Source organism: Fistularia commersonii, chromosome 17 (assembly GCF_037954325.1).
Source record: "Fistularia commersonii isolate RoL2024-O1a breed Wild chromosome 17, RoL_Fcom_v1.0, whole genome shotgun sequence".
Lineage (NCBI taxonomy): Eukaryota > Metazoa > Chordata > Actinopteri > Syngnathiformes > Fistulariidae > Fistularia > Fistularia commersonii.
Genome location: NC_141300.1, coordinates 12,030,345 through 12,056,035, shown reverse-complemented (window position 1 = coordinate 12,056,035; position 25,691 = coordinate 12,030,345). Strand labels below are relative to the sequence as shown.

Sequence of the window (25,691 nt, the reverse complement as noted above, 5' to 3'; positions counted from 1 at the left end):
GTATTGCCGATTATCTTGATTTCTCGCTCCTGTCACCTTCATGTGACGTCTACAGGACGTTGATCGCTGTTGTATTCTGACTTGTTCCCCTTTGTTGGACCTTCCTTTATTCTGGATTAAACCCCATTAAGCTCCACACCGACCCCTCGTCAAGTTGCCCTTTTGGCTAAAGTCAAGCCCCGACCCTTCCTGGGTGGGGATCCGGCGAAGAGTAATGATGGTGGCAACCAAAGACTAGATGTTTGTGAACACATCCTGGACATCTGACAATATATTTTCTTGATAAGATACAATCCACTCACATGTTGGACATTCAGAGTTTAACGACATGGAACGCGGGTTATATTTAAAAAAAAGTTACTGGAGAGACGATCACACATCATTTTGTTGGAGATTAAGGTTGAACACGAACAAACATCTGGACCAGGATGCCTCAGGTTTACTCCAACGTCCTCCTGAGGAAGTCGACCAGGAGATGATGGGGAAACCCGAAATCCATTTGGATAACAACGTGGCCCTGGTGTGGCGGGAAGACGGAGAAGACGGTCTTAAATCACCGCCAAGGGGCGGGAACGCGACCCACGGCGGCAGAACACTGACCTCTCGGGGAAGAACCTCGGGGTTGAATATGTCGAACAGGTTCGCCCCCTGTTTGTCCAGCAGCCTGGTGACCTCCGTCTCCAGAACTGGAAACACAGAGAACATGTGGGGGTTCTCTCTTTAAGCATACATGTATCAGCCGTTCCTTCTCCTTGGTATCTCCTTGAGCTACCGAAATCCAGTGGAATCCGAGCGGTTCCTGTAACTACTGTTGACTTTCTACTTGAGATAATGCTCTTATTTTCAAGGGCGCACAAGTTGAGAGAAGCTATGCTGAGTTAGGAGTTGGGTTGTATCTGGTAAGGAAGGTCTTACCAGACAGGACCTTTGGGACTCCTATTTCAGTGACAGCTTCTCTGATGAAGGTGCTGGCCTCTTCCAACTCCTGGAAGGTGGAGGTCAGAGAAGAGAAGAGAACATTTGAGCGGTGAATGCTAGCTAGCTAACCGTCCATCCTATCAAAGATGGCTTCCTTGGAAAAGTACCCGATCTGGGAGTATTTCGGATAACCCGCAATTCTTTGAGGAGCATGGAAACACCACTGGTTTGCTGCCGCTTGTAGCAAACCTTTTTTTTATGTCAAATTTCATTTCATCGTGGTAAAAAGGAGCAGGAGAAGAGGAAGGACGAGGAGGGTTTGTGAGTCAGGGAGGATCGTCCGTGGGACTTGAAGTTGACTATTTATCGCTACCTACTGGAGTGGAGGTGCAGTGCAGTAACTTTGGCCACCTACCCCAGACGTCACCAAAGTCCCCTGAACTTTGAGTTTTGGCAGAAGTACAGGGATCACCAGGAACTCGGAAAAGTGGCCGATGTCCCGAATATCAGTGTCTCGTAGACGGAACCGCCAGTGGAGCTTTGGAACTCCAGAGCGGTCATCTTGGAACCAAATTTTATTGGTTCAATTCCTGAACCCTTAAACTCCCATAGATAACGACAATCACAAGGGCTTCCTCCTTCTTCTCCTTCTTCTAAAACCATCAGGGTTTAGTCCAAGGAAGCAGCATGGAGGGACATTTTCACTCCCGCCCATGTTGGACATCACCCCAACACAACCTCCAAGTAGGAAGAACATGTGAAGCAGACGGATCCGAGTTCAACGGGACCACATGTCCATCAAAAAGATCAACATCTTCAGACGACATCGTCCGATACGCAGCCGGTCTCACCTGGGGGGTTTCTGCCGGCAGCTGAACGTTGGTGACCGCGACCCTGGACCAAGAGCACATTAGATGTTGTCATCAAAGAAGAAGCTGAACGTTGATCGTCTAAATTTCATGAAACATCATTCGATTTCCTTCTGTTATTCCGGGTTTGCTGACACGTCTTTGAGACAAACTTGAATTATATCAGAAGACGACCTCGATCAATGGTGATGGAACAGATCTCACCGTGGAGACCAACCGTGGAGCAACACCTTCTTCTCAGCGTATGAGGCCGTAACGTCCACTTCCACCTCCTGGAGGACGCAGACAGAAGAAGAAGGAATAAGAAAAAGTCCTGGGGCCGTTGAAGATTGCGTCCGCCTCCCCGTCGGCTGACCGTCTGGAAGAGGAGAGGCTTCGTCTCCGGATTCCCGCAGAGGAGCTTTCCAGATGCAGACGCCCAGACTCGAGTCCCGGAGGTGGAGGTGTTCAGGAACGGAAGCGAGGAACTCCACACTTGTAGCTCTGGAGAGCCTGGCTCAAAGAGGCACTGGACACACACAGCAGTCTCACACGTGTGTGTGTGTGTGTGTGTGTGTGTGTGTGTGTGTGTGTGTGTGTGTGTGTGTGGCAGATGGTGAAGGACGTTACCTCTCTGAACCTCTGAGGGATGGAGGCTCTGGTCTTGAGGCGTTCCTGGAGTCACATGGAGAGAACCTGAGAGCTGGAGATCTTTGTCTCCGTCATCGATTCGGGTTTTTGATAAGAAGGTGAATCATTTCACGAGGGGGGAAACGAGAGATTCATTCATTCATTCATTCATTCATTCATCAGGCCACACACATAGACACACAACATTTCACCCTCTCATTAATAAGTCATCCAGGGACGAGTGGTAATTCACCCAATCATTCAGATTTAATATAAAAACGTGTCCATTCACCCTCTCATTCGGACATTATATCCTTTCATTCACACGTCTCGTGGTCGAGGATTGTAGGGGAAACCCGTCCTGGTCCGGCGAGTGCCGGTGTTGCTGAGGCACGCGGGGTTGGACGGAGTACGTACGCGGAGCTCCAAGGTCGATACGTTGAGCCGGAAGCGTCCGTCCTGGTGGGCGGCGGCGAGCACCGGGTTCAACATCTGGTCTGATGGAGCGCAGCCACACGTCAGCCGTTCGCTCCTTCATCTCCGACCTTAACCTTTGACCTCCCCGCCCTCGTTTGTTTTCACAGTTTTTTTTTCCGTTCGGACTTGAACGTTACATGAAAAAAAAAAAAAAAGGCTGTAATGACGATTGCTCCTGACCTGAGACCCAGAAGTAGAGCATCCTGTGTTCGGTCAGCTGATCGGGCCGGAAGGCGGAGTCGTTGATGACGGACGAAATGTTGTGGTACTTGGTCAGACCCTGGCGGAGTACCGAGCGCTGAGCCAATCAAAGCACTCGGTGTGTATAAGCGTGTACTTACAATCGCTATTTACCTTGTGGTAGGATTCGATGTAGTTAGCGGCGATGACCGGAGCTGCCGTCACCCCGATGTCCATGCTGATGTCTCCGTCACTGAGGAACTGCTCTGGGTACACACACACACACACACACACACAAAATCACACATCACTCAAAGTGATATCTGATGACACACACACACACACACCATGCAGGAGCTCACCTGCTCTTTCTTGTATGAAATCTGCCAGTATGTTTGCCAACTTGTTGATCTCCTTACAAATCTGCCTCAGAGAAGAGACGGCGGTGATCTCCGGGGGAAGCGGAGATGTTCGGATCGTCCGGGACAATTTTTACCTGCCCCTTGATGGCCAGCCTGACCGTGAACGACACGAAGTCGGTGAAGAGCTTCTTCAGCCAGTTTGGTCTGACGAACGACACGTTAACACATCGGTGAGGCAAAGATGCGTCTTTTCGTCCGACTGCCGATTTAAGACACGAACTCACTGTCTGTCTCCCTCCAGGTGAAGGCGAAACTTATCGAAGTTCAGGTAACAATCAGATGTGTCGGCGGCTACCTTCCCTGCACCACAGTCTGGAGGAGGAGACGCCATGTGAACCACACACACACACACACACACACTCATGTAAATATTATTCCATAGGTCATTACATTTATATGTTTATGTCCGGAAGGGAGAGTTTTTGAGGGGGTTCAGAGATCGGAGGAGCGACCAACTTCTCGTGTTTGCACATTTAAAGGTTGCATCTGCATGGATGCCGACTCAAATCTGATGATTCATCTGAATCAGTACACTGACTCAGGTCCGTGGACTCACTGCAAACAATACTGAATCAGACGATTCATCTGAGTCGGTCGACTGAAGAATTAGTTGACTCGCAGGAAACAATACCGAATCAGTTGATTCATCTGGATCAGTTCACTGACTCAGGTCAGTTGACTCAACAAAACTGTTCTGAATCAGACGATTCATCTGAGTTGGTTGACTGATTAAATTAGCTGACTCACAGGAAACAATACCGAATCAGTTGATTCATCTGGATCAGTTCACTGACTCAGGTCAGTGGACTCACCGGAAACAATACTGAATCAGTTGATTCATCTGGATCAGTTCACAGATTCAGGTCAGTTGACTCAACAGAAACAATACTGAATCAGATGATTCATCTGAATTGGTTCACTGACTCAGGTCAGTTGACTCACAGGAAACACTACCGATTCAGATGATTTATCTGAATCAGTTCACTGACTTGAATTAGTTGACTCACCAGAAACACTACAGTGTCTCTCACACACACACACACACAGAAGCAGATGTCACATTCCTATTCTTCCATACATTATTACATTTATAGTCTCATGTTTGGAATGGAAAGTTGTTTGGGAGGCGGTCGGAGATCGAAGGAGTGAACAAACGCTTGCGTTTGGACATTCAATATAAGGGTCGGAAAGCGAGACACTCACAGAGTCTGGGGTTGATGCCCAGGTCGATCTGTGACTCGATCTCAAAGTTGATGTTGTTTGCCAGGTTCACTCTGCAGAACAAGCACAAAGGATTCTGATTCTACTGCGTCCGTCCGGGAAACAGTTTGAGCTCTGAGCTGGTTAGCTTGTCCTCTTGTTGTCGGAGAAGATGCGAGACTCACAGCCAACTGCCGTATCCGTACTGGATGGTCCCTCTGAAGACTGCAGATACGTTGTGGATCTCCATGGCAATTCCTTTGCCCGGGTGAAGCTCGAAGGTGCTCTGACCGATGGTCAGGTTGTTAATCTCCAAACTACAGGGGGGAGACAATGTGATGTCATCACTCTTTGAGTCCACGTGATTGTGTGTGTGTGTGCGTTAGAGCTTGCGTCTTCCTAAATCACCCAAGTTAATGATTTGAATCTCTACTACATCACGAGTCCGAGGTCTCAATTTTTGCGAGTCCTCTGGTTGGCTGTTGCTAAGTACTCAACGTGAGACACCAGGACTCACCAGGAAACAGGTCTGATGATTCGTTTGAACCAGTTCACTGACTCCAATCCGCAGACTTACCAGAAACCATACTGAATCAGAGGATTGTTCTGATTCAGTTCACAGACTCCAATGCGCAGACTTACCAGAACACAGTATCAGATGACTGGCCTGACTCAAATCATGTGATGTCAGTTGACTCAACAAAACTGTTCTGAATCAGACGATTCATCTGAGTTGGTTGACTGATTAAATTAGCTGACTCACAGGAAACAATACTGAATCACACGATTCATCTGAGTCGGTCGACTGATAAATTAGTTGACTCGCAGGAAACAATACCGAATCAGTTGATTCATCTGGATCAGTTCACTGACTCAGGTCAGTGGACTCACCGGAAACAATACTGAATCAGTTGATTCATCTGGATCAGTTCACAGATTCAGGTCAGTTGACTCACCAGAAACAATACTGAATCAGATGATTCATGTGAATCGGTTCACTGATTCGAATTAGTTGACTCAAGAGACATATATAACATAACTTTTTTTACATCCATATTTTTTCAGTTGTTTTTGGCTGCTAATCTACACTACAATAATTTATTTAACCGTTTATTTTGATTGATGGAATTGATTTTGTCCTTTCGTATTTTCGTTCAGCTTTGTCACTTTTTAACATTTAGCTATTTAAAATATGACATTCTTCACTCAAGTGATTCAATTGAACCAGGTCGACTCCGGTTCTGAGCGACTCACCTCAATGTGAGTCTGTAAACTGAACCGAGTTCAACACGACCCTGTGTGTGTGTGTGTCCACTCACTTGTCCAGGCCATATGACACTTTCCCGATGAAGAGCAGTGACTTCTCCCCTCTCACACTCGGGTACCTGGCGTGTTGAAACGCTGCCTCAATCACTCTGGTGGTTTTCTCATTCACTGGACACACAGATGAGTGGAGACAGACGATAACTGCTCTGTGCTCAGACTATCTGATCATGATGGAGTGTGTGTGTGTGTGTGTGTGTGTGTGTGTGTGTGTGTGTGTGTGTGCTGGTGCTCTAGGCCTGAAGATTATCTGGGCCTGAGGGGGCAGCAGAGACATCTGCTTTTTCTACTCTGACGGGAAATTGCTGAAGGGCAAAGGACAGACAAATAATGAGCATAAGTGTCCACAACTGCGATTCCGGACGGGACAAATAGTAGGAGGCGTGGTTTTGGAAGAACGTCAGAGAAGCTAATGTGCAAGACATTTTCAGAATGAAGGGTTTATAGCGGCCAGAGTTCCCTCTAAGTATTTGCCAAAGTATTCATTCATTTAACCACTCAAAGATGGAAAAAACGAGTATCTACGCGTGTTTACTGTTGACGACGGTAGAAAACAGTGTGTTCGCTCCGTCCTTTACTGAATCTGACAGGTATCAAACAGTTTTACCTTTAAACACACGTGAACTGATCACGTCATAGCTCAGCGCCCGCTCCTAACCTTATTTGGTTAACCTAAACATGAACACATGTGCCATGAATAAGCATGTACTCAACAAAAAAGCAAAATTAAATACAATAAAGTAATTATAAATAATTATGCGATAATCAACAATCACCAAAATGTAATTTAAATAATATTATATCCAAATCTGAGACTAAATTACAAAAAATGGAAAATGGCACAGGGTTTATTTCGGGTCATCGCTCCGTGAACTCGTCATGACCCGATGAAACAACGTGTAGGAGTAGATAGTAGTGTATAAATCATTCGTCTGCGCAGGGACTTACACACGACTGCGGCGGGGTAGGTGAGGCGGCAGACGGCCCCCGTGAACCTGTAGGCGGCGGCGGGATCCTGCAAGCAGCCGAGCGACGTTCGGCAGATGGACAGCAGGAGCAGCAGCAGCAGCAGCGGGGCGGCGGTTGGAGGCATCGCGGCGGGGTCGGTGTTTGCAGTTCCCTGCGCCCTCAGGCGTGTTTGCTCTCAAATCCCGGGATCAATATCCTTTAGGGAAAGCCTGCGGGCTGGAAAGACACCCAGAAAGGGAGTCAGCACTTCAATAACCGGCAACTTGTTTGTCAATCAAAGTTTCACCCAAGAGAAATATTCCTGTTTTAGAAAAGGAGCGCATTATCGATAACTTATCGGCGTGAATACACACCTGATAAAGACGTTTTTCTGACAACCTTCTGTCCTCCTCGGTTCCTCCGTTCCTTTTCCCTCTGCTTGCCGCCAGTTTATGCAGCCGCTGTTTACAAATGCTCACCTACAAAAGGGGGGGTTCTTGTTGTTGATGATACGTGGGTGGGGGAGCTAATAGATAACAGATCTGACTTGTAGGATATCAGGGCAAATAGGGGGATGAGATGGTCACAGTACAAAGCTAGCGATAGCATGGTGCTAAAATAAACAGATGGATCAACATAGGAATGAGACCGGATGAATAAGTTGCTAAATTATAACGGGATGGTAGAGTCTGATGGTAGGAACCATCTCTAAAACGCTGCAATGACCGATTGTCATGTTCATCTCCAAATTGGATGGGGGTGCAACTGAAAAATACAATGTAATGTCATCACACGTTGAGTCTGCGTGATTGGGTGTGTTAGAGAAGGCTGGTTCCTGAATCATACAGCTTGATGATTCGAATCTTTGATCTGAAGTCCAACAAACTGAGATGATTCGCTTGAACCAGTTCACTGACTCCAAACGACAGATTCACCAAAAACAATACAGAATCAGATGATTGTTCTGAATCAGTTCACTAACTTGAATCCACGGTCACCGTGGCCAGTATTGAATTAGATGATTGGCCTGACTCGAATCAGTGGACTCACCGGAAACAATCAATGATAGGTCTGAATCGGTTCACTGACTTGAGTCGTCCGAACTCACCAGAAACAATAATTCGTCTGATTCGGTTCGACTGGGGGAGACGAATGATACAGTCTGATGGCAGGAACCATCTCCTGTTTTGTTCCTCCAGACATGAGTAGCGTAAACCGGCTGAGCTCCGTGCTGCATCTATGGTAGAAGCATGGCGGACATTGGACTTGGTGTTTAACATCTTCACCTTCTTGCCCTACTTTCTATATAGTGGCCTCCCAATGCAAAGCCACGCATGGTGTCCTCCTCCCCCAGGCCAGGGGCTGGGCTGAAGCTTCCTCAGGATTGGGCGGTGTGGTGTTTGTGGAGGGCCAGAGTCTGCTCACGCTAAATATTTGTCATCGGGAGTTCACTCGTGTGATCATGGGGTTGACAAACTATTCCCGAGGCCACAGGTGGTTCACAACATTTATTGCGTCTGGCACTCTGCCGGTTTTACACGTGCTTTTAAAAAGTCCAGTGAAATGATCCGATATCCCGGAAGTACAGAGTTCATGACAGATCGTAATAAAACATAGAAACCGTTGATTTGGTCATTCAAATAGCAACTCTCACCATTTCATATCGATTAATACGAGACAAGTTTATCATCGATGTTAAATGTTGACCGTTTGCATAAGATACAGTTTGTAAAGTGCTTAGAGTACAAAGAACAGGCGAACGCATTTCTGCACACAATCCGATAATCTGGAGATATTTCTGTTCCCCCAGGAGCAGGGATAGACTCCGAAGTACCTCTATTTGGGGAATTTCAGGGTGAAATTTCCCATTAGGGAAAGGAGCATTTTTGGGGGGGGAAACAGCATCTTGCTTAGAACGTAAAGAAAGAAAAGACATGGGAGCCGTCAGGAGATAATGTCCAATTCTATATTTGATCCGTTAATCAGAGAGAAAATACTTCTGCTTGATTAGAAAAGAAAAATGAAGCCATGTGTCTGAATAACCCGCTTTCCTTTTTGGAAAACGTTTATTGTTATCACGGTATGGAAAATACCTTATGGTCAAGTTGTACAATTTCAATCAATGATTGCTGACATTTGTTTTTTTCCATGATGTTTTTCCAGGGCACGTGGGAAGTCGGGCAGCTGGATCCACGTCACAGCGACGTGCTGGGTGGGGAAATCTCAGCCCTGGGCCGGCGCAAATATCACACACCTTAGTTGCAAGGGTGGTGGCGGGGCTCGTCGGAGTCACTGCTGGAGTGCCAGTCGTGACGGCTGTGTTGAAGGGCCTTTATCTTCATCACGATCATTGTCACCTTCACGGTTGGCCCTTTAATAGTGACTCTCCAAGTTCAAATGATCGTGAAATGAGAAGGAAATCTGAAACCTTTGAGCCAGGCGCACGTGACGGCCGATGGTTCCCAATCTCATCCAAGCTGGAGAACCTGCCTCGGTGTCCTCCCGCTGGTGGTCAGGCTGAAGGTGTCCCGACAGACGCGCAGCATTTTCGTTTACAGTGTCTGGCCGAATGAAGTGTCCGTGACCGTCCGTCAGTTCAAGGCCTGAGGAGCTTCCGGGACCAGCGACGAGAAGAAGGTCTTGAAGAAAATCCACGCCGTCCACATGGCAGACACCCTGTGAGGAGGAACCAGCACGGCCGTCTGTTCGTCCGGCGCCTCGCCCCTTCGTCTGTCCGTGCCGTCGTCAGCCTGAAGAGGAGCAGCGGTGAGTTGACAACAAACACACAGCCTTCTGGTCTGAAGGTCTATCTCAAAGCTTCTCCCTTACAGGCTGGGGGTTCTGGTCCTCCTGCTGCCGCTGGACCTCGGGAGGCTGCTGTTGGTCGGGTGCTTGGACCTGCGCTTGCCTTCTGAAGGGGAACCAGCCGGCGGTGTGTCTGTGCACAGGGACGAGACACGCATTACTCACCTCGCTGAGCTCTACTGTCCATCAGGACGGACATCATGAACTGCTGTTCTAAGAACCGGCTGTAAAAAACACTTCTGATTCTGCACGTGAACATGTCGGGTCCCTAAACATTAGAAACCAACAAACAGGCGGTCAGGAGATCTAGGTGTTGGGTGACTCACAGGTACATGAGGAGGAGTGTGCCCGTCACAAGCAGGAAGCGGCTCAGGTTGGAGTTGAAGTAGATGATCATGAGAAGCACGCCAAACCTGGCGGCCGAGTACATCCAGTCCAGCCAGTCCCGCTCCACGCCGTCCTCGTTCTCCACCACGGGCTCCCCCTGGGCGTTCATCCGCAGGTCCTGGTTGGCGCCGCCCGCGTCCATGAAGGCGCCGTCCTGCGCCGGGTTCTGGTCAGCAGCCAAGTTGTGGATGGGGTTCTGATTGGCTAAGGCGCCCTGGACGGGGGCCGGGTGGGCGGGGACAGCCATGGTCTGGGGAGCGGAGCCTGCTGCTGCGAGCGCTGCTTGACTGCAGGAGGGAAAAGCACGATAATCAAATGAGCCTCTCAGAGGCCTGCGGTCACCAGGCCATAACATCTAAATAACGGGAGAATGAGGTTTTGAAGTGAGACTCACTAGTGGAGATAATACTGCTGGGCGTAGATGTGCTGCAGCCATAGCAGCTGCTGGGGGGTGTAGACAGAGAGGGAGGGGAAGGCTGGGGGAGCCCCTGCTGGAGCCTCGCCCCTGCAGGGAAACAGAAAAAAAAAAAATTATGTTGACAAACAGCTGATAGTTTTTCAGATCCACTACATTTAATATTGAATCTCCCACTTTGGCTCGTTTGGACAAGTGTATCTAATACTTGAGTCTTAATCCTGAGTTTGAGATGCACCTTCCCCTGCCAGGTCAAAGATAGCCACAGTTCCCTCCGGTGTCAGGAGTATTTATTTAGCGTCGGGATGTTTCTGAAGTCGTTCCGTCTTTGCCTTTCACAGAACCGTGTTTTTAAGGATGACTTCAAACTGCCTTCTAGGACACCTCCGGCCTTACCTGGCGTCACCAGGGGCACCGTGAGGGGATGGCGCCGGCCTCCTCTGCCGCAGTGCAGCAAGGCCCGTTATCTCCGCCGTAGGGGAAGTGGGTTCTGGTGGGGAACCAGCTCTGGAGGAAGGAGGCTGCTTGGTAACCGTGGCCTGATGAAACAGAAACAAGAGTGGGAGTTTAAAAACCACAGTGACAAGGACAAATATAAAAACGAGATGTGAAAGACAGATGGTGGAGGTTTGGGCCTGGAGGTGGGAGTGGCATGCAAAAACTACATCCTGGGGAAAGACATTTAAGGGCAAGTTACGTTTTTACATTTTCCATTTTAAGGTGTGAATCGTCTTTACATGGATCAAAAGTTATGTGACACCGTGAATGACATCAAACTATCAGCCATGTCACATTTCTTCAGCGAATTCATTTCACAGATTGCTCAAGCAAATTGACAATTGGTGAAATTTGACAAAATCATGGAAAGGCATCTTTGATCTAACGAAAACCGTTTGCAGAGGTTAGATCCCTGCTGCTTTTTCAGACATTCATTCTACGTTTGTTAAAGATGAAAAACTCATAGTTTCATGTACACACACACATATATATATGAAGAGCGATGAGCTGCCATGCCATTTATTTAGATCAGCTGACAAAAGCAGCCGCTATGTTAAACTCACAACAGTAATGTAAACACATTTTGATGCATTTGCTTTTCTAAGCATTGTCTGAAGGACACAGCCTTCACTGTCCCTACCTCTGGTCCTGACGGGTTCCTGAGCGGCAACACCAGGTGCAGTGTGGGAACCGAGTCCATCTGAGAAGCAGAGAGATAAAGTTGTGATAAGAAGAGACTGGGAAGTTCTCTGTCCTTCAGTGTTAAAATAAAAAAAACAGTCATCATTCAAACACCCAGGTGTGTTTCACATCACAGCTGGTAATTGGGGGATTTGTGCCTAGTTTCTGGTCAATTATGGCTCAAAGGAGATGTTATTTGCCCCTTGAATCGCCCAAATCTTCAAATCCAGAGGTGATGTGGATGCCGGCAGTGCACCTGTGGGAAGAGCTGCCTCAGGTTCAGGTGGTCGGGGAGGAGCTTCCCAGCGTAGATCAGCCTCTGGTCTTCCACCGCCTGAAAGACAAATACACTTGGTAAAACAAAATTAAGGAGGATTATAGGCTTGTAACACCACTGGAATTTGGTTGAAAAACTAAAAGAGTATGTGATGAAGTAAATGCGTGTGTGTGTCTGGGTAAATTAACAGTATGTTGCAAAGTAAACGGGGGCATTTCTACAATCACATTGTTAACATTCTTCTCGCATTTAGCTGAGCTTCGTTTAAGCTAGGCTTCAATTAAGCTAAAGCAGAGTGGAGCATCGACTCTGAGGGTTTTCCGACGCTTTCCAAGACGGAGTACCCGAACCAGACGGTGACAACAACAACAATAAAAAAAGCAAAAAACAAACAAAAGAAAAAAACAAAAACATTAAACCCCAAACAGCTGCTGGACGCCGCCTGTCAAACTACCAGCTACTTCCGCTAGCATTAGCGAGATGGGCTCGGCTCTCACCGGCTTGGTGGGGTAGACGGCGGCCAGATGATCCTTCAGCTCCTTCACGGTCCATCCCAGGCGGACGCCTCGGACGGTCTGGTCCTCCTGCGCCCGGCTGGGCGTCTTGACGAGGAGGCTGATCTCCTCCGGCTGCGAATCGACCATTTTCTCTCTCTTTGTGTCGACGTTTCTTTCGCTACCCTGATAGAGATAAATCAACCTGACGTGGAGAGGAGAGAAAACAAAACACGGCGGTGGTATGTCCGGAAACGGAACCAGTGGGTCTGGAGAGGCTGCTGCTGACCAGCGCGGAGGAATGTTGTTTCCAAACACGCTGTGGCCGCTCCTGATTGGCCAGCGCCCGCTCGCGCTTCAGACGTGGAATCCACAGCGTGGAAGCGACTTGTGAGCATGCGCAATAAGAAACCAACCGTCACAAAAGTCGTGTATTACAAGTTTCGATCCAATTGCGTTGCTTTTCACTTGACAAAATGATGGTTTCTAGATTAATATTGGGGAAATGTGTGCTGAAATCAGCAAACAGATAAGAAAATTAGTTAGTCCAGAAACCAGCGAGTGAAGTGAGTGAAGCCCTTTGTTTTCTTGTTAGACTGCGACACCGTCCGGGAGAGTTACATCAGTTTCATTATGCAACGTGCCAGGAAGCTGTGAAAACCTAAGATTAAAACATTTAACAAAACATTTTTTCCTGGCCGAAAAGGAAGCCTTAACAAAAGCATGGTAGTGGTTTGTATCTTATTATACGTGATGGCTCTAATCACAGGTGTGTGGCTACAGGCAAGTGGGAGAAAAGTTATTTTGAGAATAGGTTTTAAAATCAACCTGCAAACTCTAGCACTCATTCAGTCATGCAAGTGTCTTTTTTTTAACTTACAAAAATTCAGAAACTTTAAGACAAGTGAGCTTCAGTCCGTTTTAATCACACCCGACAGTAAGGTTGAATTTTACTTTATGTGAGCATCATGATACACAGAGTGATACAAATGATTTACATGCATCCCTTTCACTCAGTTTTAGCTTCAAGTTAGATCATTTTATTACCATGTGTTCATTTACCTTGTGCAATGTGTAGAATTTCCTTTTTCTGGAGATTTAAGTAGGATCTTCCAATATTGCTTTAATTTGATTTCAAGTTTCTTTGCATTTTTAACGATTTTGAATAACAGTTTTGTATTTATGGTGATTTCACAAAAAAGACACTTAACAGCAGTATGATGCTTGACTACTTCAAATAACATTACTTGCATATTTCCTTATTCATTGGGCTTTCTCCACAATTATGGCCAATAAGACTATTGTTGATCATTGTTAAATTACACCTGATATCTGAAAATTATCTCTGCAAGGTGACAAGTGTTACTGGCAGTAAAAGGTGAGAACGTTTTCCTGGTTTCCTCGGACCAATAGGACTGGAGCGCTCAGGTCACGTGACAGGAAGTCCAGCCAGGCCAGGTAGAGTGCGCTGGGACATGCCCCTTTCCTCCCCACTGGCATGGTGCTGCCTCACACACAGGACAGTCACTTGGGGTGTGTGTGTGTGTGTGTGTGTGTGTGTGTGTGTGTTTGGACGTAAGACTTACAGAACCACAAGCGCCGCTTCTTTGGAAATCTCCCGCAGAACCTCATTCACACGGACCTGTCGCAGGGACTGGATCACACACACACACACACACACACACACATACATATGTATTGACATGTGTCATGGTTCTACAGAAAACAACAACAGTAAACACGGGAAACGTGCACGTGTGTGAGTGTGTGTGTTAGTTAGACCTTGGCCCGATTCCCTTCCAATTCCTGGTCTGTTATCATCCAGGGATCATCCCGAGCACCAACCTGACCTGAACCAGAGTCGGACTTTGGATTTGTCTCCACCCTGAAGCAGCTCAGCATGTTGTCAAACTGATCAACACTGAAGAGGAAACACACACATGCACATGCACACATGCATACGTCTGAAAAAAAGTTGTATCGTAAGGATTTTCCACTCAAACGTGTCCTATGAAGTTTCAACCATCAGCTTTTTATATTTTTTTCAAGCAACTGCGATGTCTGACCTCTCAGGCTGAGGTTTGAGACGCAGGTCAGGAAGCACCTCTACTTCATGGAAACCCAGACGGAACTTCTTGATCAGCGCCAGCATCCTGAAAAAAGGAGACTCATCATTGAATTGTTTCAAAATCAGAGGAAATGAGGTGATTGAAATGGCAGAAACTAATGGATACAGTGAGCAAACATACGCCAAACAATTTTGTGAATGTTATGAATGACCATGACAACAAAAAAAGGCCGTAAAGCATTCTACGTTTGAGGATTTGATATGATACAGCCAAAAATAATGAAATTAGTGAAAATATTATTATAAAAAGCCAGTAGAAATCTACTAGTAATAATATAATGTATGAATATATATGTACATGTTTTTATATTCAAATATATAAATATATATGTATGATATAATAAAAAAGAACAATACTAATATTAATATTACCAATTTTATTATTGTTATGGTATTTTTATTTTCACAATTTTCAATAATAACAACAATAACTTATTAATGACAATAAATCAATAATTTGTATTATTAATTCATATTATTAATATAAATTATCAAACACGATTATTCATATTAATTATGGTTTATACATAAGTATTCATTATTATTATCATTATGATTATTAGTAGTAATTTACATATGTTATCACATGTAAAAATATTCAATGCATTTACATTTACATTTATGTTCAATTCATTTGTATATCATATTTTTAACAACATCTTACTCTTCTCTCTGCTCCTCCCTCTTTTCTGGGTCTCCTCCCACAAACACTCGGACCTTGCACTTGGACCAGCGCTTCCGACGAGTCAGCAGGTAGGGCAGCAGCAGGGTGAGCCCTGCACACACACCACACACACACACACACGCACGGACACGTCTAGTAATCCTGAAGCTAATGATGATGTTGATAATGATGGTAGTCAAACCTCCATCGTCAGAGAGCCAGAACACATCGATGGTCTTCTGCTGCTGCTTCATCTGGAACACTGAGCGGCTCTGCAGCTCTGCCTCGACACGCACAGATACTGTGGGTGACAGAGTGACACACAACATGTTTTCTTTCAGGGCCCGCAGTTTTCATCTATAACGATAATTGGATAATTTGATTGTATAAAGATCCAATAATTGGATTATAAAGAAAAACGTAGGATTGAACCTGAGGAGAGAGTGTTTAAGGTCACCGGTTCTCCTTCAAAAGCTGGATTCACTGAAAAAGACAGAAATATAGAAAAAAACACATTTCCCATCATGCACCTGTGTCCTCTCCAATGGACAGCTGTCTATTGATAAGCAGAGAGCAATTAGCATGATTGCTCACCGTGTGATCGGGATGCACGAGACACATCCAGTCCCTCCCGCATTCTGAGCACACACACACCAAAGTGCAGGTTGAAGGCGTCACTGAAACACACACATACACACAATTAATCAGACTAGTCATTATATTCAAAACCTGGTTTTTGTGAAACAGCAAAAGAGCAAAAATCCTCATTTAACCAGACACATTCAAACACAAACATACACGCACACAATCAGACCAGACTCTTTCCAGGTCCTCCATATCCACAAATCAGACTCCCTGGACTTGCAACTTATATTTTATCGAATATTTCTACTTAGGCAATTGACATTACAAAGTCCCGATTACAGGAAAATCGGAATGTCGGGTCTCAAGGTCATTCAGCAAAATCAGCCCGGTCATATCAGTGATCAGCCGATGAAAGTCACTGGAGCCGCTCGTCTGCCTTGCCGTTCACTGGCAAACATCGTCAGGACCTCATGGGTGCCGCCACTGTGCTACCTCAGCAGAGTCACGCAGCCAAGGTGAATATTGTCGAAAGCAGTTCACGGCAGAGGGAGAAGGGAGTTGACATCTCATTAAACCGTGGGCGCCTGACTTTTCATGAATGACTGCTGATGTTATGCTGGGCTGACACCTCAAAGGTTTTCACAGTTGCAGACTGAGAATCAGGAGAAAAATTTCAGGAGTCTTACTGGAGTCTGAGCGCTAAGGTGGCAATCTGAGCTGCTATCAGCTCAGAAACCGTCACTTGTTTCTTAGTCTGTGTTTGATTACTGCAAGTCTTTCAGTCTTTTCGGTGACATAGATCAATCAGCAAACAATAGATGAGCTCCAAAACTGGAAAGAGGAAACCTGGTAGACAAACAATCTCCAGAGCAGGTTGGCAGCAGAGACGGTATTTGTGGATTTAAGGACGTTCCAATCAGTGCGGAGCATCCAGATAGACGAGCGGAGGACGGAGCTGTGGGCAGAAAAGCCCGTCTCGGACCATGTCAACACTCCAACATCTCACCACCGAGTAGAGAATTGAGAGAGATGGGCTGAAATAGCAGAGGCCCTGCAGATACTCGGGGAAAACATTGCATGGAGGGGAGAAACTGCTGAAAGAATAGAGTTGTAGTTTTGTAGTGACCGTGTAAGAGTTACAATATTTGTAAAATCTGAGCCTTCAGTCTGAGACTAAAAACTCTGAAAAACCTGTCCTTAAATGTGAGCATTTGTGAGAAGATTGTTATCCATGAGTCTTTTCCAAAACTGTCCAAAGTCCTCCACTGTCTCATGATGTTATTTTCCAACAGTTACTCACTGCAGGATCCCGATGTAGGCGTCAGCGGCTTGGGGAGAGTCCTGGCGCCAGTTTGACTTGAAGCCCATGAGGAGGACATTCGGTCTGATCCGACCCAAACCTGCACCCTGGTACACACACACACACACACACACACACACACACACGCACACAGACTGTTCGTCTCAAAACTGGCTCAATTGAATACCTTTTTAAAAGTGTTTTATCCCGACGTGAGAAGGCGCAGGAAAACAGATCAGGTGTGACGGACCTGCAGTAGCACGTTGACCCCTGACCTCAGATCCGGGGCCGCCACGTCCCTATAGAAGGACTTGACTCCCCGTCGGTTCAGCCAGGCGGCGTGCTGCTCGCCGCCACCGTTCGCCGCTACTTCCTGAGGACCGTCCTGGAAACGCAAGACCTCTCCTCAGCATTTGGCATACTCCCATGATGCATATGTATGTGTGTGTGTGTGTCCTCACAGTGAGCACGTGACCGCACATCATCAGACTGAGACTCTTGGTCAAAGAGCCGACCAGATCCACCAGAGCCGGCCGGGTGCTGGGAGGCCCGGTCAGAACCAAACACTGCGGCCTGGAACCCACAAAGAAGAAGGCCCATTACTCTTTTTCGGAGGAGGCGCCAGAGAAGGCCGGGTGGCAGCGGAGGCGGCTCCACCTGAAGTTCTTGACGTGCTCGTCCACCTGGTTGAGAGACACGCACTGACTCAGAGCCATGATGTAAGAGCCGGCCTGCACGGACGAGCCCCAGTTCACAGCTGCATGCAACAGACAGGTGGCCATTATTGCCTTCATCTCAGTGTGTGTGTGTGTGTGTGTGTGTGTGTGCGTGTGTGTGTGTGTGTGTGTGTGCGTGTGTGTACCTGGTCTCTTGTAGAGTGTATATGCCAGCAGGAATAAGACGATTCCGAAGGCAATGAGTGCAGCCCACCAGTTGAGCAGGAACATGATGACCAGACAACCCACGGCGCACAACAGCGACAACCACTTACTGTACAACCTGAAGGAGGGACGCCAACCTGCACACACACACACACACACACACACACACACACACACACACACACACATATATATTTATGTGCAGTACACACCACTGTGGAGGAACCATGAATTCATGAATTCATTTATTTCTCTGTGTGTGTGTGTGTGTGTGTGTGTGTTTGCTTGTGCATACTGTGAGTGTGTGTGTACCAACTGAGGTATCAGTGTGTGTGTGTGTGCTATCGTGCATGCACACCTGCTGAGCTCCGTGTGAAAATATCTGGAGAGTGGCTACCTGCTGATTCGTGATGTGTGTGTGTGTGTATGCGTGTGTGTGTGTGTGCATACACCTGCTGAGTTGGTGATGGAGGCATGGAAGCAGCTGAAGTTGATCAGGCAGTAGGAACAGAGGAAGAAGTTGGAGATGATGGGGGCGATGGTGTTGAGCTCAGCTGCAGCAGAAAGTGGAGTTGTTTTAATGGCGTCCACTAGGGGGCGCCGCTGAGCTCGTTTTGTCACCTCCTCTTTGGGACGGCACGGAGAGGTTCTCACCGATCAGGATGAAGCAGGCGGCGATGATGTAGGTCAGGAGGTAGCCTCGCAGCGGCTCCTTGTTCCTGCCGTAACCTTTGCCGAAGAAGCCGATGAAGGGATACAGCCGGTCCTGGCAGAGGCACTTTTAGGAGAAACGGCGAGATACGGAGACACATCAGGAGCTTGTGAAGAAATGGTGATGAACCAGCATCAGCACGAAGGAAAGGAAAGGTGGAGAACATGGAGGTGAGAGCTGGAGGCAGCAGAGATAAAGATGTGTAGGTTCCTCGCCAGTGACCGAGGAGGACCGAGAGGATGAGGAACGAGTACGTCAGAGTGGACATGGACAGAAGAGGGATGTTGGACATCTGGGTGCTGAGGCCGGACATCGGGAAGAAGACCAGAGAGGTGGTTTATGGATGGAGGGTAAGAAGACACGGAGACAGTTGTTGTGAGAGGAGTACGCAGAAGAGTGTGTGTGTTTGCATGCACCTGGAACACTTTAGGAGCAGACACCAGGCAGGCCAGGGCCGAGGAAAGAGTCGCTCCGAAGATACCGGCAGTAATGAGGGGGGAGAAGGCCGACACCAGGCCCATGGTCTGCACACAGGACAGGTTCGGTCACCGAGGTGTGACCCGAGGTCACCTTAAAGACCCTCGCCTTGTGGAGGAAGCCTCCCTGACCTGGTAGTAGTTGCTGATACCGAAGGTGCACGTGCGGTTGGCCGCACAATGGCTGAAGTCCCAACCGAACTTGCACTCCAAGCCCACGCAAGCAGAGGTCGGCGAGGCCGAGGACGCCAGAGTGTCGTTCAGGAGGCCTGAAGCATCGCGGACCACACACGACCCTGCGCACACACACAGGTGAAGAAAGAAACAGAAGCGCGTCCAGAAGGTAGGGCCTGCAGACAACACAAACCGATGGTTGCCGTTATGATGAGGTAGGACATGGTGGTGCAGAAGATGGCCATCAGCGTCCCCCTGGGGATGGCAACAGCGGGGTTCTTCGGAGAAAACCAAATGTCAGCGTTACCGTCGAGGTCGGAGTCGGCGAGAAGCGGAAGTTGGGGCGTCACCTTCAGATCTCCAGAGATGTTGGCGCCGGCCAGGATGCCGGTGGCCGAGGGGAAAAAGATGGAGAACATGCCGAAGAAGCTGCCCTCCGGCCCCCGCCAGCCGGGGGAGAAGTTGTCAGCAAAGATCTCGGCTGTGGAAAAAGGGGGTCGGGGGAAGTCAGAAGCAACGGACGGATCTTCTCCTCGGGCGATGAACGTGAACCTGTCACCTCTGTAGCTGAAGAAACCTCTGGCCTGCTTCTCGGGCGTGGCGGGAATAATGGTTCCGACGATGTAACTGGCAAACGACACCATGATGACCAGGAAGAACACAACCTGGGCCTGCGGACCGCATAAAGGTACGGGTTGCTCTCCTCACCAGGTGAGTACGCGCATCTCCATTTCATCAATTTCTAACTATCAGCTCCGGTTGCCATGGCTACCTAGTGTTTCCTCTCCTCACCTTTGATTCCCAGGCCATACCGGCCATGGAGATGCCCAGCAGGAACGTCACAGTGATGATGCCGACGATGCGGATGTCGTTGGTCCTGCTAGTCATAGAGGCGCCATGTTCCTGAGGCACATGGGTTAACTTCTCTGTGAGAACGTCTCTCACACACACACACACATACACAAATTTAAGTCGCACTCACCCGCATGAGGTCCACCACCGTCTCTGCGAAGCCCACAGTGTGCATGGCGACCGCCACGGCGTTGGCGAAGGCGAAGATCAGACCGATGGAGCCGCCGAGCTCCGGCCCGAGGCTGCGGCTGATCAGGAAGTAGGTCCCGCCTGAGGGAGCGCGGGGAAGTTCACGGGATTCCAAGAGCTAGAAGCTCAACAAAATGGCTACCAATGTTTAAACCTAAGGCTCCCTCGGCGAGGGAACAACCTCCGTATCAGGTGGAGCGGAGCTTTCCAGATTCTATCAGCGGATTAATATCACCAACGTTTCATCCTGTGAGGCGACCCACCTCCTTTGACCTTGCCGTTGGTGGCGATGGCGGAGGTGGACAGACCAGTGATCCCGGTGATGCAGGAGGACAGGAGGATGATGACCCAGGTCAGACCTGAGCACACACACACACACACACACACACACACACACAGACAGTGTGATAGATGCCCAGAGGCCTAGTTGCAGCTCATGAATAGTGAGTCGGTGTTCTGCAGGACACACCGATGCCTGCCTGAGCGGTGATCCAGGGCAGCCGCAGGTACAGGATCACCCCCCAGATGTTGAGCATGCAGCGGATCTACAGGCACACACACTCACTGTTTGACTCCCGTGCGTACATGCAGATTCCACACACACAGAAAAAAGATGATGTTCTAGAACGAGAGGCCTCTGTGCGTTTTAATTCTACCGACGTAGATCAGATCTATTTAAAAACAAAACCCCAACCCATTACAATTATTAAATGTCGCCTGGAGGTTCATTTAGTAACACTATTAAACTCATAAATCACATTATTTAACTTATCAGATTCATGCATTTCCAATTGGAGACTGAACTCAAAATCAGGGAGGTGAATTTATTGATTGTGTTTTATTAATGCATTTATAATGGTTTATTAATTTATTAATAAAACATGTTCATAAATATGTACTTGAGATCAACTTTCGTCTTCTAGTGATCAAAGCTCTACCACCCAATGGTGTTGACATTTTTGTTATTATTAATAATGTTAATATTATAAGTATTTTTAAAATGTAATGGATTCATGATTTATAAATAATACATTTTTTTAATTTTTTTTTTTTTTTTTTTTACTTATTCATTCATTTACATTTTTTTCCCTGTGTTGCACCTGGTTTTGGCTGTTTCTAAAATGTCGACCTAGTGAGCGAGGAGGCAAACAGCTGAACTCATACAAAACAAAACACATTTAAACATTTAGAAATACTGTCATCCAGCATCCGACATCCCATAATTCTGCCCACCATGACCCCCTGCACCCATCCAAAGCGGGTGGGCTGCAGCGGCGGAGGCTCCTTCTGCTCCTCTTCTTCTGAGGTGTCTCCTTCCTCCACGTGGCCCCTGGCGGTCTCCTCGTACACGGGGGGCTGCAAATCCGGGTCCCAGCAGATTTGTCATAAAGGGATTTCAAACATTTTCCTGTCACTGTATAGAGACATGCAACATTTCACCCTGTAATTCGGGTGTCACAAAGAGACATAAGACCAGGGGTCTCAGACTCCTGGCCAATTGCGGCCCTCGGAGCAATATTTTGTGGCCCCCTGCCTGAAATCAAATCTTTGTGTCAGTGCGGCCCGTGTGTTTTTTCTCACATGCATCAGTTGGTTTTATTCAGTGGGTTTTAAAAAAAAAAAACAGGGCAAGGAAAAAAATGAAAAAGTAACTTTGCAATGTATTTTTTTGCTTCAAAATTTGAAAACAAAATGATTTTTTGATGAAAAAAAACCGTCAGCTGACATTGTTTAAACAAGCAAAATTGAAATGATTGATTTAATAATCAGAATAGCCAACACTAGCCTTGTAAACATTATACATGCTACCAATCAATTTTCTAATAAATTCTAGCGGCAAATTTTCCCACAATGACAAGATTTTCTCTTTTAACTCAACAATATTTTTAGGGTGTAATTTCATCAATTCTTTTTTAGTATTCATGTTTCATATTAAGTCGTCATGTATTTTATAGAGGAACGGTTCATTCCATATAAAGATTTTTATAATTTACCTGTTTACCTCCTTTACACTAAAACAAAGGAAAAATTTGGACTTAGTGTTTCTTCTAGGTAATAATTTACTGGTCCGGCACCCTTGACATCAAATTAGGCCGTATGTGATCCCAGACCAAAATGAGTGTGACACCCCTCTATAAGACCATTCACCCTCTCAATCCCACGTTATTCGGAGACATAAAATCATTCGCCCTGTCATCCCTTTTGTTGGAAATCTAATTGCAATTCGAGTTTATAATCTATTTTTCGGTTTGTTGGTGTTTTTATCTTTTATGTCGTTTGGTTTCTTTTAATCTCAACGCGCTGTTTGTTGTAGCGAACTGGCACAGAGAAAGTCAAACATGTTCCCATCCCAATGTGTCAACAGTGTGACAACTGGAAAATTTTCCCTTAGCGTAGCATAACGACGTGTTACAACGCCTTTCTCATGGTTTTTCGCCAAACCATGGAGCGTCATGTCTACGTCGACATCATGATCTTTTTTCTAAACCTAAACCGGGTTGGACAACCTTTACGACTCAAAGAGCCATTTGGATCTGTTTCCCCACAGTAAAGAAAACACCGAAAGCCACACAAATTTAAATGAATTTCTCGGCATATAAGGTTTTTTTTTTTTTTTTTTGCCTTTATGCTATGTATAAACAAAATATGTGTTGCATATTTTTAAATATGAACAATGGCAGAGAAAACAAAATTACATTTCTGCATGCAGTAAAACATTTTTAATTGTGAAAAAAAAAGTTGTTGAGTTGAAGGTTACTTTTAAGCAAACTACTCAATGTCTATTTGAGTAATTCTTGTATTTATGAAAAAAGAAGCTGAACTTAAATTATCCGCCGCCAGCAAACCAAAAATGCTGTCTTCTCTCTGTGCGCTGTCATCCTTTTACTGGCGGCAAATATATTTTAACACGTTTTATTTAGATGTTATAAGTTGCCATAATCTCCAAATTTAAAATGACATTTTAAAAATGAACGAATTAAAAAAAAAAAAAAAAAAATTAAATACTCGTTAATTATTTCAAAAGCCACAGGGACCCGCATCAGAGGGATCAAAGAGGCGTATGAGAGCTGTGGGTTGCAGAGTTTGTATTTTCCGCATCTGTTCGAAATGAGAAATCGCGGTCATCCACTTACATTGCAACGGAAAGTAGACGCCGCTCCGGTGAAAAATTAGAAAGTAGCGTCTAACACATCGGCATTGGGAGGGAGAACGTGTAGACTCTTCATAAAAAGACCAACAATCGTTCACCCTCTCATTCAGACATCGTATCGAAACATACAACTTTCACACTCGCCTGGAAATGTCCAATACTACCTAACAGGATAATACAAGATCAGGACATTTATCTTCCAATTGGTCTCTTCCTGACCCATCTTGACCTTAGTGTTTTCTTCCAAAAATAATCTTATCGCCTCTGTCGAGTCTCACCTCGGGTTCGGCGTGTAGCTGGTACAGAGACGGCCTGAAGCGTCTCCGTCGGCCCCAGGCCTCCGTGTTGCTGTAGAAGTCGTAGCTCGGCGGCGCATCCAGCGTGTCGTAACCGCTCGGGACCGTTCCCTCCCGGGACTTCCCGTCGCCATCGGTGTAATCTCGGTAAAACTCCGACCCGGCGGTTCCCTGACCAGTCAGGTGAATGCCCGATAGCTCCATTCAGAGAGGAATAAAAACCTCCTCTCCGAATTCAACTGCAGAAAAAGTGTGAAGGCGATTCCGTATTTTTTTTTTTCAGATTCAGGTGAGCGGCGGAGGTTTCGATCGCTGCTTTTATTCTTGACGGGTCAGGAAGAGCTGCGGGCCAAGTCAAGAGGAGGTTCAGCGAACAGCCAAACAAACACGCTCATTACAGGAGCTATAAAGGCCGACGCAGAGAGGAAATCATTGCGCCGGCAAGGAGGTGAATAAAAGTCCTCTGGCCGTGGCGCGGGGTTGGAGTCAGTGTGCATGAAGGTGAATCACTCAGCTCGTGTTGTGACGTTAATATCCTGCAGGGGCTTTTACCGAGATTTTACGATGTCAACAACGCCGTTTCGCAAATCAACTACCCGTGACGGAAAACCTTCATAGCGTGATTCGCATTTTTGCGACTCGCCGTGGAATTTTTCGGATCCCGAAATCAGACGCGCTCAAAAGACGGAGTTGTATCGTGAAGTAGTTTATTATATCAATTTATTACCAGATCATGTATTCTTTTCTCTGAAATAACTCGGCATTGATTTCCCCGAGATTCACGGCTGCTCTGAAAGTGTGTCCTTCAGGGAGCAGGAGAAGCTGATGTCTATCAGCAAAGTAGGACGTCGTGTCGCCACGGATAAAATCGCGTTTCTCGCCGATGGTCAGATGGTCGGCGTCCAGCCCAGTGTGGCAGTTGGCGCTTCTGTCTCAGAGCGAGAAGGTCGCTGGTTGGATTCCCACCAGGGGGTGTTTCTGTGTGGAAGCTCCATGTTGTCTGCGTGGGGTTCCTCAGGGTTCTCCGGGTTCCTCCCGCAGTCCAAACACAGGCAGGAGATAATGCGTCTCTATATGAATTCTTGTTGAAATCTTCTTCTTGTGGCAACTGAACTTGAATTTCTTCACTTGAAGACGTTTCACCCCTCATCTCAGAGGCTTCTTCAGTTCGAATGACCTGTTGGGAGTTTCCCAGGCTCTACCTTTTCAGATTCCAGTCCAGGTAATCCCCCAAAAGTCGGCCCCCGTAAGCATGACAACCCCCGAGACCTAGTTTCTGCCGATCAACTCTTCCATTTACATAACAAGCCACCATAACTTTGACCCGCCCAAAACCCTGCCTGCTATATTGACAAACTCCCCACAGGTCATTAGAGGTGAAAAAGCCTTGTCTTCAAGTGAAAAAATTCAAATCCGGTCGCCACGACAAGAAGATTTTGACAAGAATTCACCGTGACCTGGAGGACTGAGAACCTGAGAACCCCAGACATGTCTCCATATTAGACCTGGGCATTTCATGGCCCGCGGGCCACGTCCGGCCCGTTTTGCTTTTTATCCGGCCCGCCAAACTACTTTCTTCAAATATTCTAATAAATATTTTCAATCCGTATTGAATTTAGAAACTCCCTCTTTTTCCTTTTGTTTAATTTTGTATGGATGATTACATACAAAATAATGTCGGTACATTTATATGATCAAAATATGAAATAAAATGCCCAAAAAAATCATTTTTTAAATTGAAAATGTCATTTTGTGCAATTTATATGATACCCAGTTGAAC

At 46.7% G+C, this 25,691-nt stretch overlaps 3 protein-coding genes across 3 annotated transcripts; all 3 read right to left on the bottom strand.

Annotated features, from left to right (window-relative positions):
* Positions 1-241: 241 nt before the first annotated feature.
* Positions 242-8,269, bottom strand: cetp (cholesteryl ester transfer protein, plasma). The gene is made up of 19 exons (XM_086163959.1): positions 8,055-8,269; positions 7,321-7,425; positions 6,947-7,183; positions 5,995-6,109; positions 4,861-4,992; positions 4,679-4,749; positions 3,700-3,787; positions 3,550-3,619; positions 3,416-3,476; positions 3,228-3,319; positions 3,054-3,153; positions 2,814-2,893; positions 2,397-2,441; positions 2,143-2,295; positions 1,992-2,059; positions 1,770-1,812; positions 916-985; positions 601-686; positions 242-517 (listed from the first exon to the last, which is right to left on the bottom strand). The coding sequence occupies exons 3-19, from the start codon at positions 7,089-7,091 to the stop codon at positions 440-442; spliced, it is 1,497 nt and encodes a 498-aa protein (XP_086020085.1). The 5' UTR covers positions 7,092-7,183; positions 7,321-7,425; positions 8,055-8,269; the 3' UTR covers positions 242-439.
* A 172-nt stretch (positions 8,270-8,441) lies between these two features.
* On the bottom strand, positions 8,442-12,878 carry herpud1 (homocysteine-inducible, endoplasmic reticulum stress-inducible, ubiquitin-like domain member 1). The gene is made up of 8 exons (XM_086163964.1): positions 12,507-12,878; positions 11,989-12,066; positions 11,692-11,751; positions 10,950-11,092; positions 10,533-10,643; positions 10,078-10,425; positions 9,776-9,884; positions 8,442-9,696 (listed from the first exon to the last, which is right to left on the bottom strand). Exons 1-8 carry the CDS (start codon positions 12,651-12,653, stop codon positions 9,538-9,540), a joined length of 1,155 nt encoding a protein of 384 aa, XP_086020090.1. The 5' UTR covers positions 12,654-12,878; the 3' UTR covers positions 8,442-9,537.
* A 646-nt stretch (positions 12,879-13,524) lies between these two features.
* On the bottom strand, positions 13,525-24,115 carry slc12a3 (solute carrier family 12 member 3). Its single transcript, XM_086163688.1, has 26 exons — positions 23,894-24,115; positions 21,698-21,832; positions 20,934-21,009; positions 20,728-20,823; positions 20,406-20,545; positions 20,216-20,326; positions 19,983-20,094; positions 19,774-19,904; positions 19,617-19,701; positions 19,382-19,545; positions 19,190-19,297; positions 18,716-18,839; positions 18,514-18,615; positions 18,043-18,198; positions 17,838-17,937; positions 17,642-17,753; positions 17,431-17,565; positions 17,181-17,287; positions 15,890-15,972; positions 15,716-15,778; positions 15,498-15,596; positions 15,296-15,407; positions 14,570-14,656; positions 14,286-14,424; positions 14,090-14,157; positions 13,525-14,007 (listed from the first exon to the last, which is right to left on the bottom strand). Exons 1-26 carry the CDS (start codon positions 24,113-24,115, stop codon positions 13,866-13,868), a joined length of 3,009 nt encoding a protein of 1,002 aa, XP_086019814.1. The 3' UTR covers positions 13,525-13,865.
* Between the last annotated feature and the right edge of the window lie 1,576 nt (positions 24,116-25,691).

Coding starts and splice junctions, on each gene's coding strand:
- cetp (XM_086163959.1), bottom strand. CDS start 7,091: ATGCCTCCAACCGCCGCCCCGCTGCTGCTGCTGCTGCTCCTGCTGTCC. Junction 1,813..1,991: donor CTCCACGGTTGGTCTCCACG/GTGAGATCTGTT, acceptor CTCTTGGTCCAG/GGTCGCGGTCACCAACGTTC. Junction 518..600: donor CCGAGGTTCTTCCCCGAGAG/GTCAGTGTTCTG, acceptor CCGCCACACCAG/GGCCACGTTGTTATCCAAAT.
- herpud1 (XM_086163964.1), bottom strand. CDS start 12,653: ATGGTCGATTCGCAGCCGGAGGAGATCAGCCTCCTCGTCAAGACGCCC. Junction 11,752..11,988: donor TGAGGCAGCTCTTCCCACAG/GTGCACTGCCGG, acceptor TCTGCTTCTCAG/ATGGACTCGGTTCCCACACT. Junction 10,644..10,949: donor GGTGCCCCTGGTGACGCCAG/GTAAGGCCGGAG, acceptor GTTTCCCTGCAG/GGGCGAGGCTCCAGCAGGGG.
- slc12a3 (XM_086163688.1), bottom strand. CDS start 24,115: ATGGAGCTATCGGGCATTCACCTGACTGGTCAGGGAACCGCCGGGTCG. Junction 14,425..14,569: donor CTCAAACCTCAGCCTGAGAG/GTCAGACATCGC, acceptor TTTCCTCTTCAG/TGTTGATCAGTTTGACAACA. Junction 14,008..14,089: donor GAAGCGGCGCTTGTGGTTCT/GTAAGTCTTACG, acceptor TGTGTGAGGCAG/CACCATGCCAGTGGGGAGGA.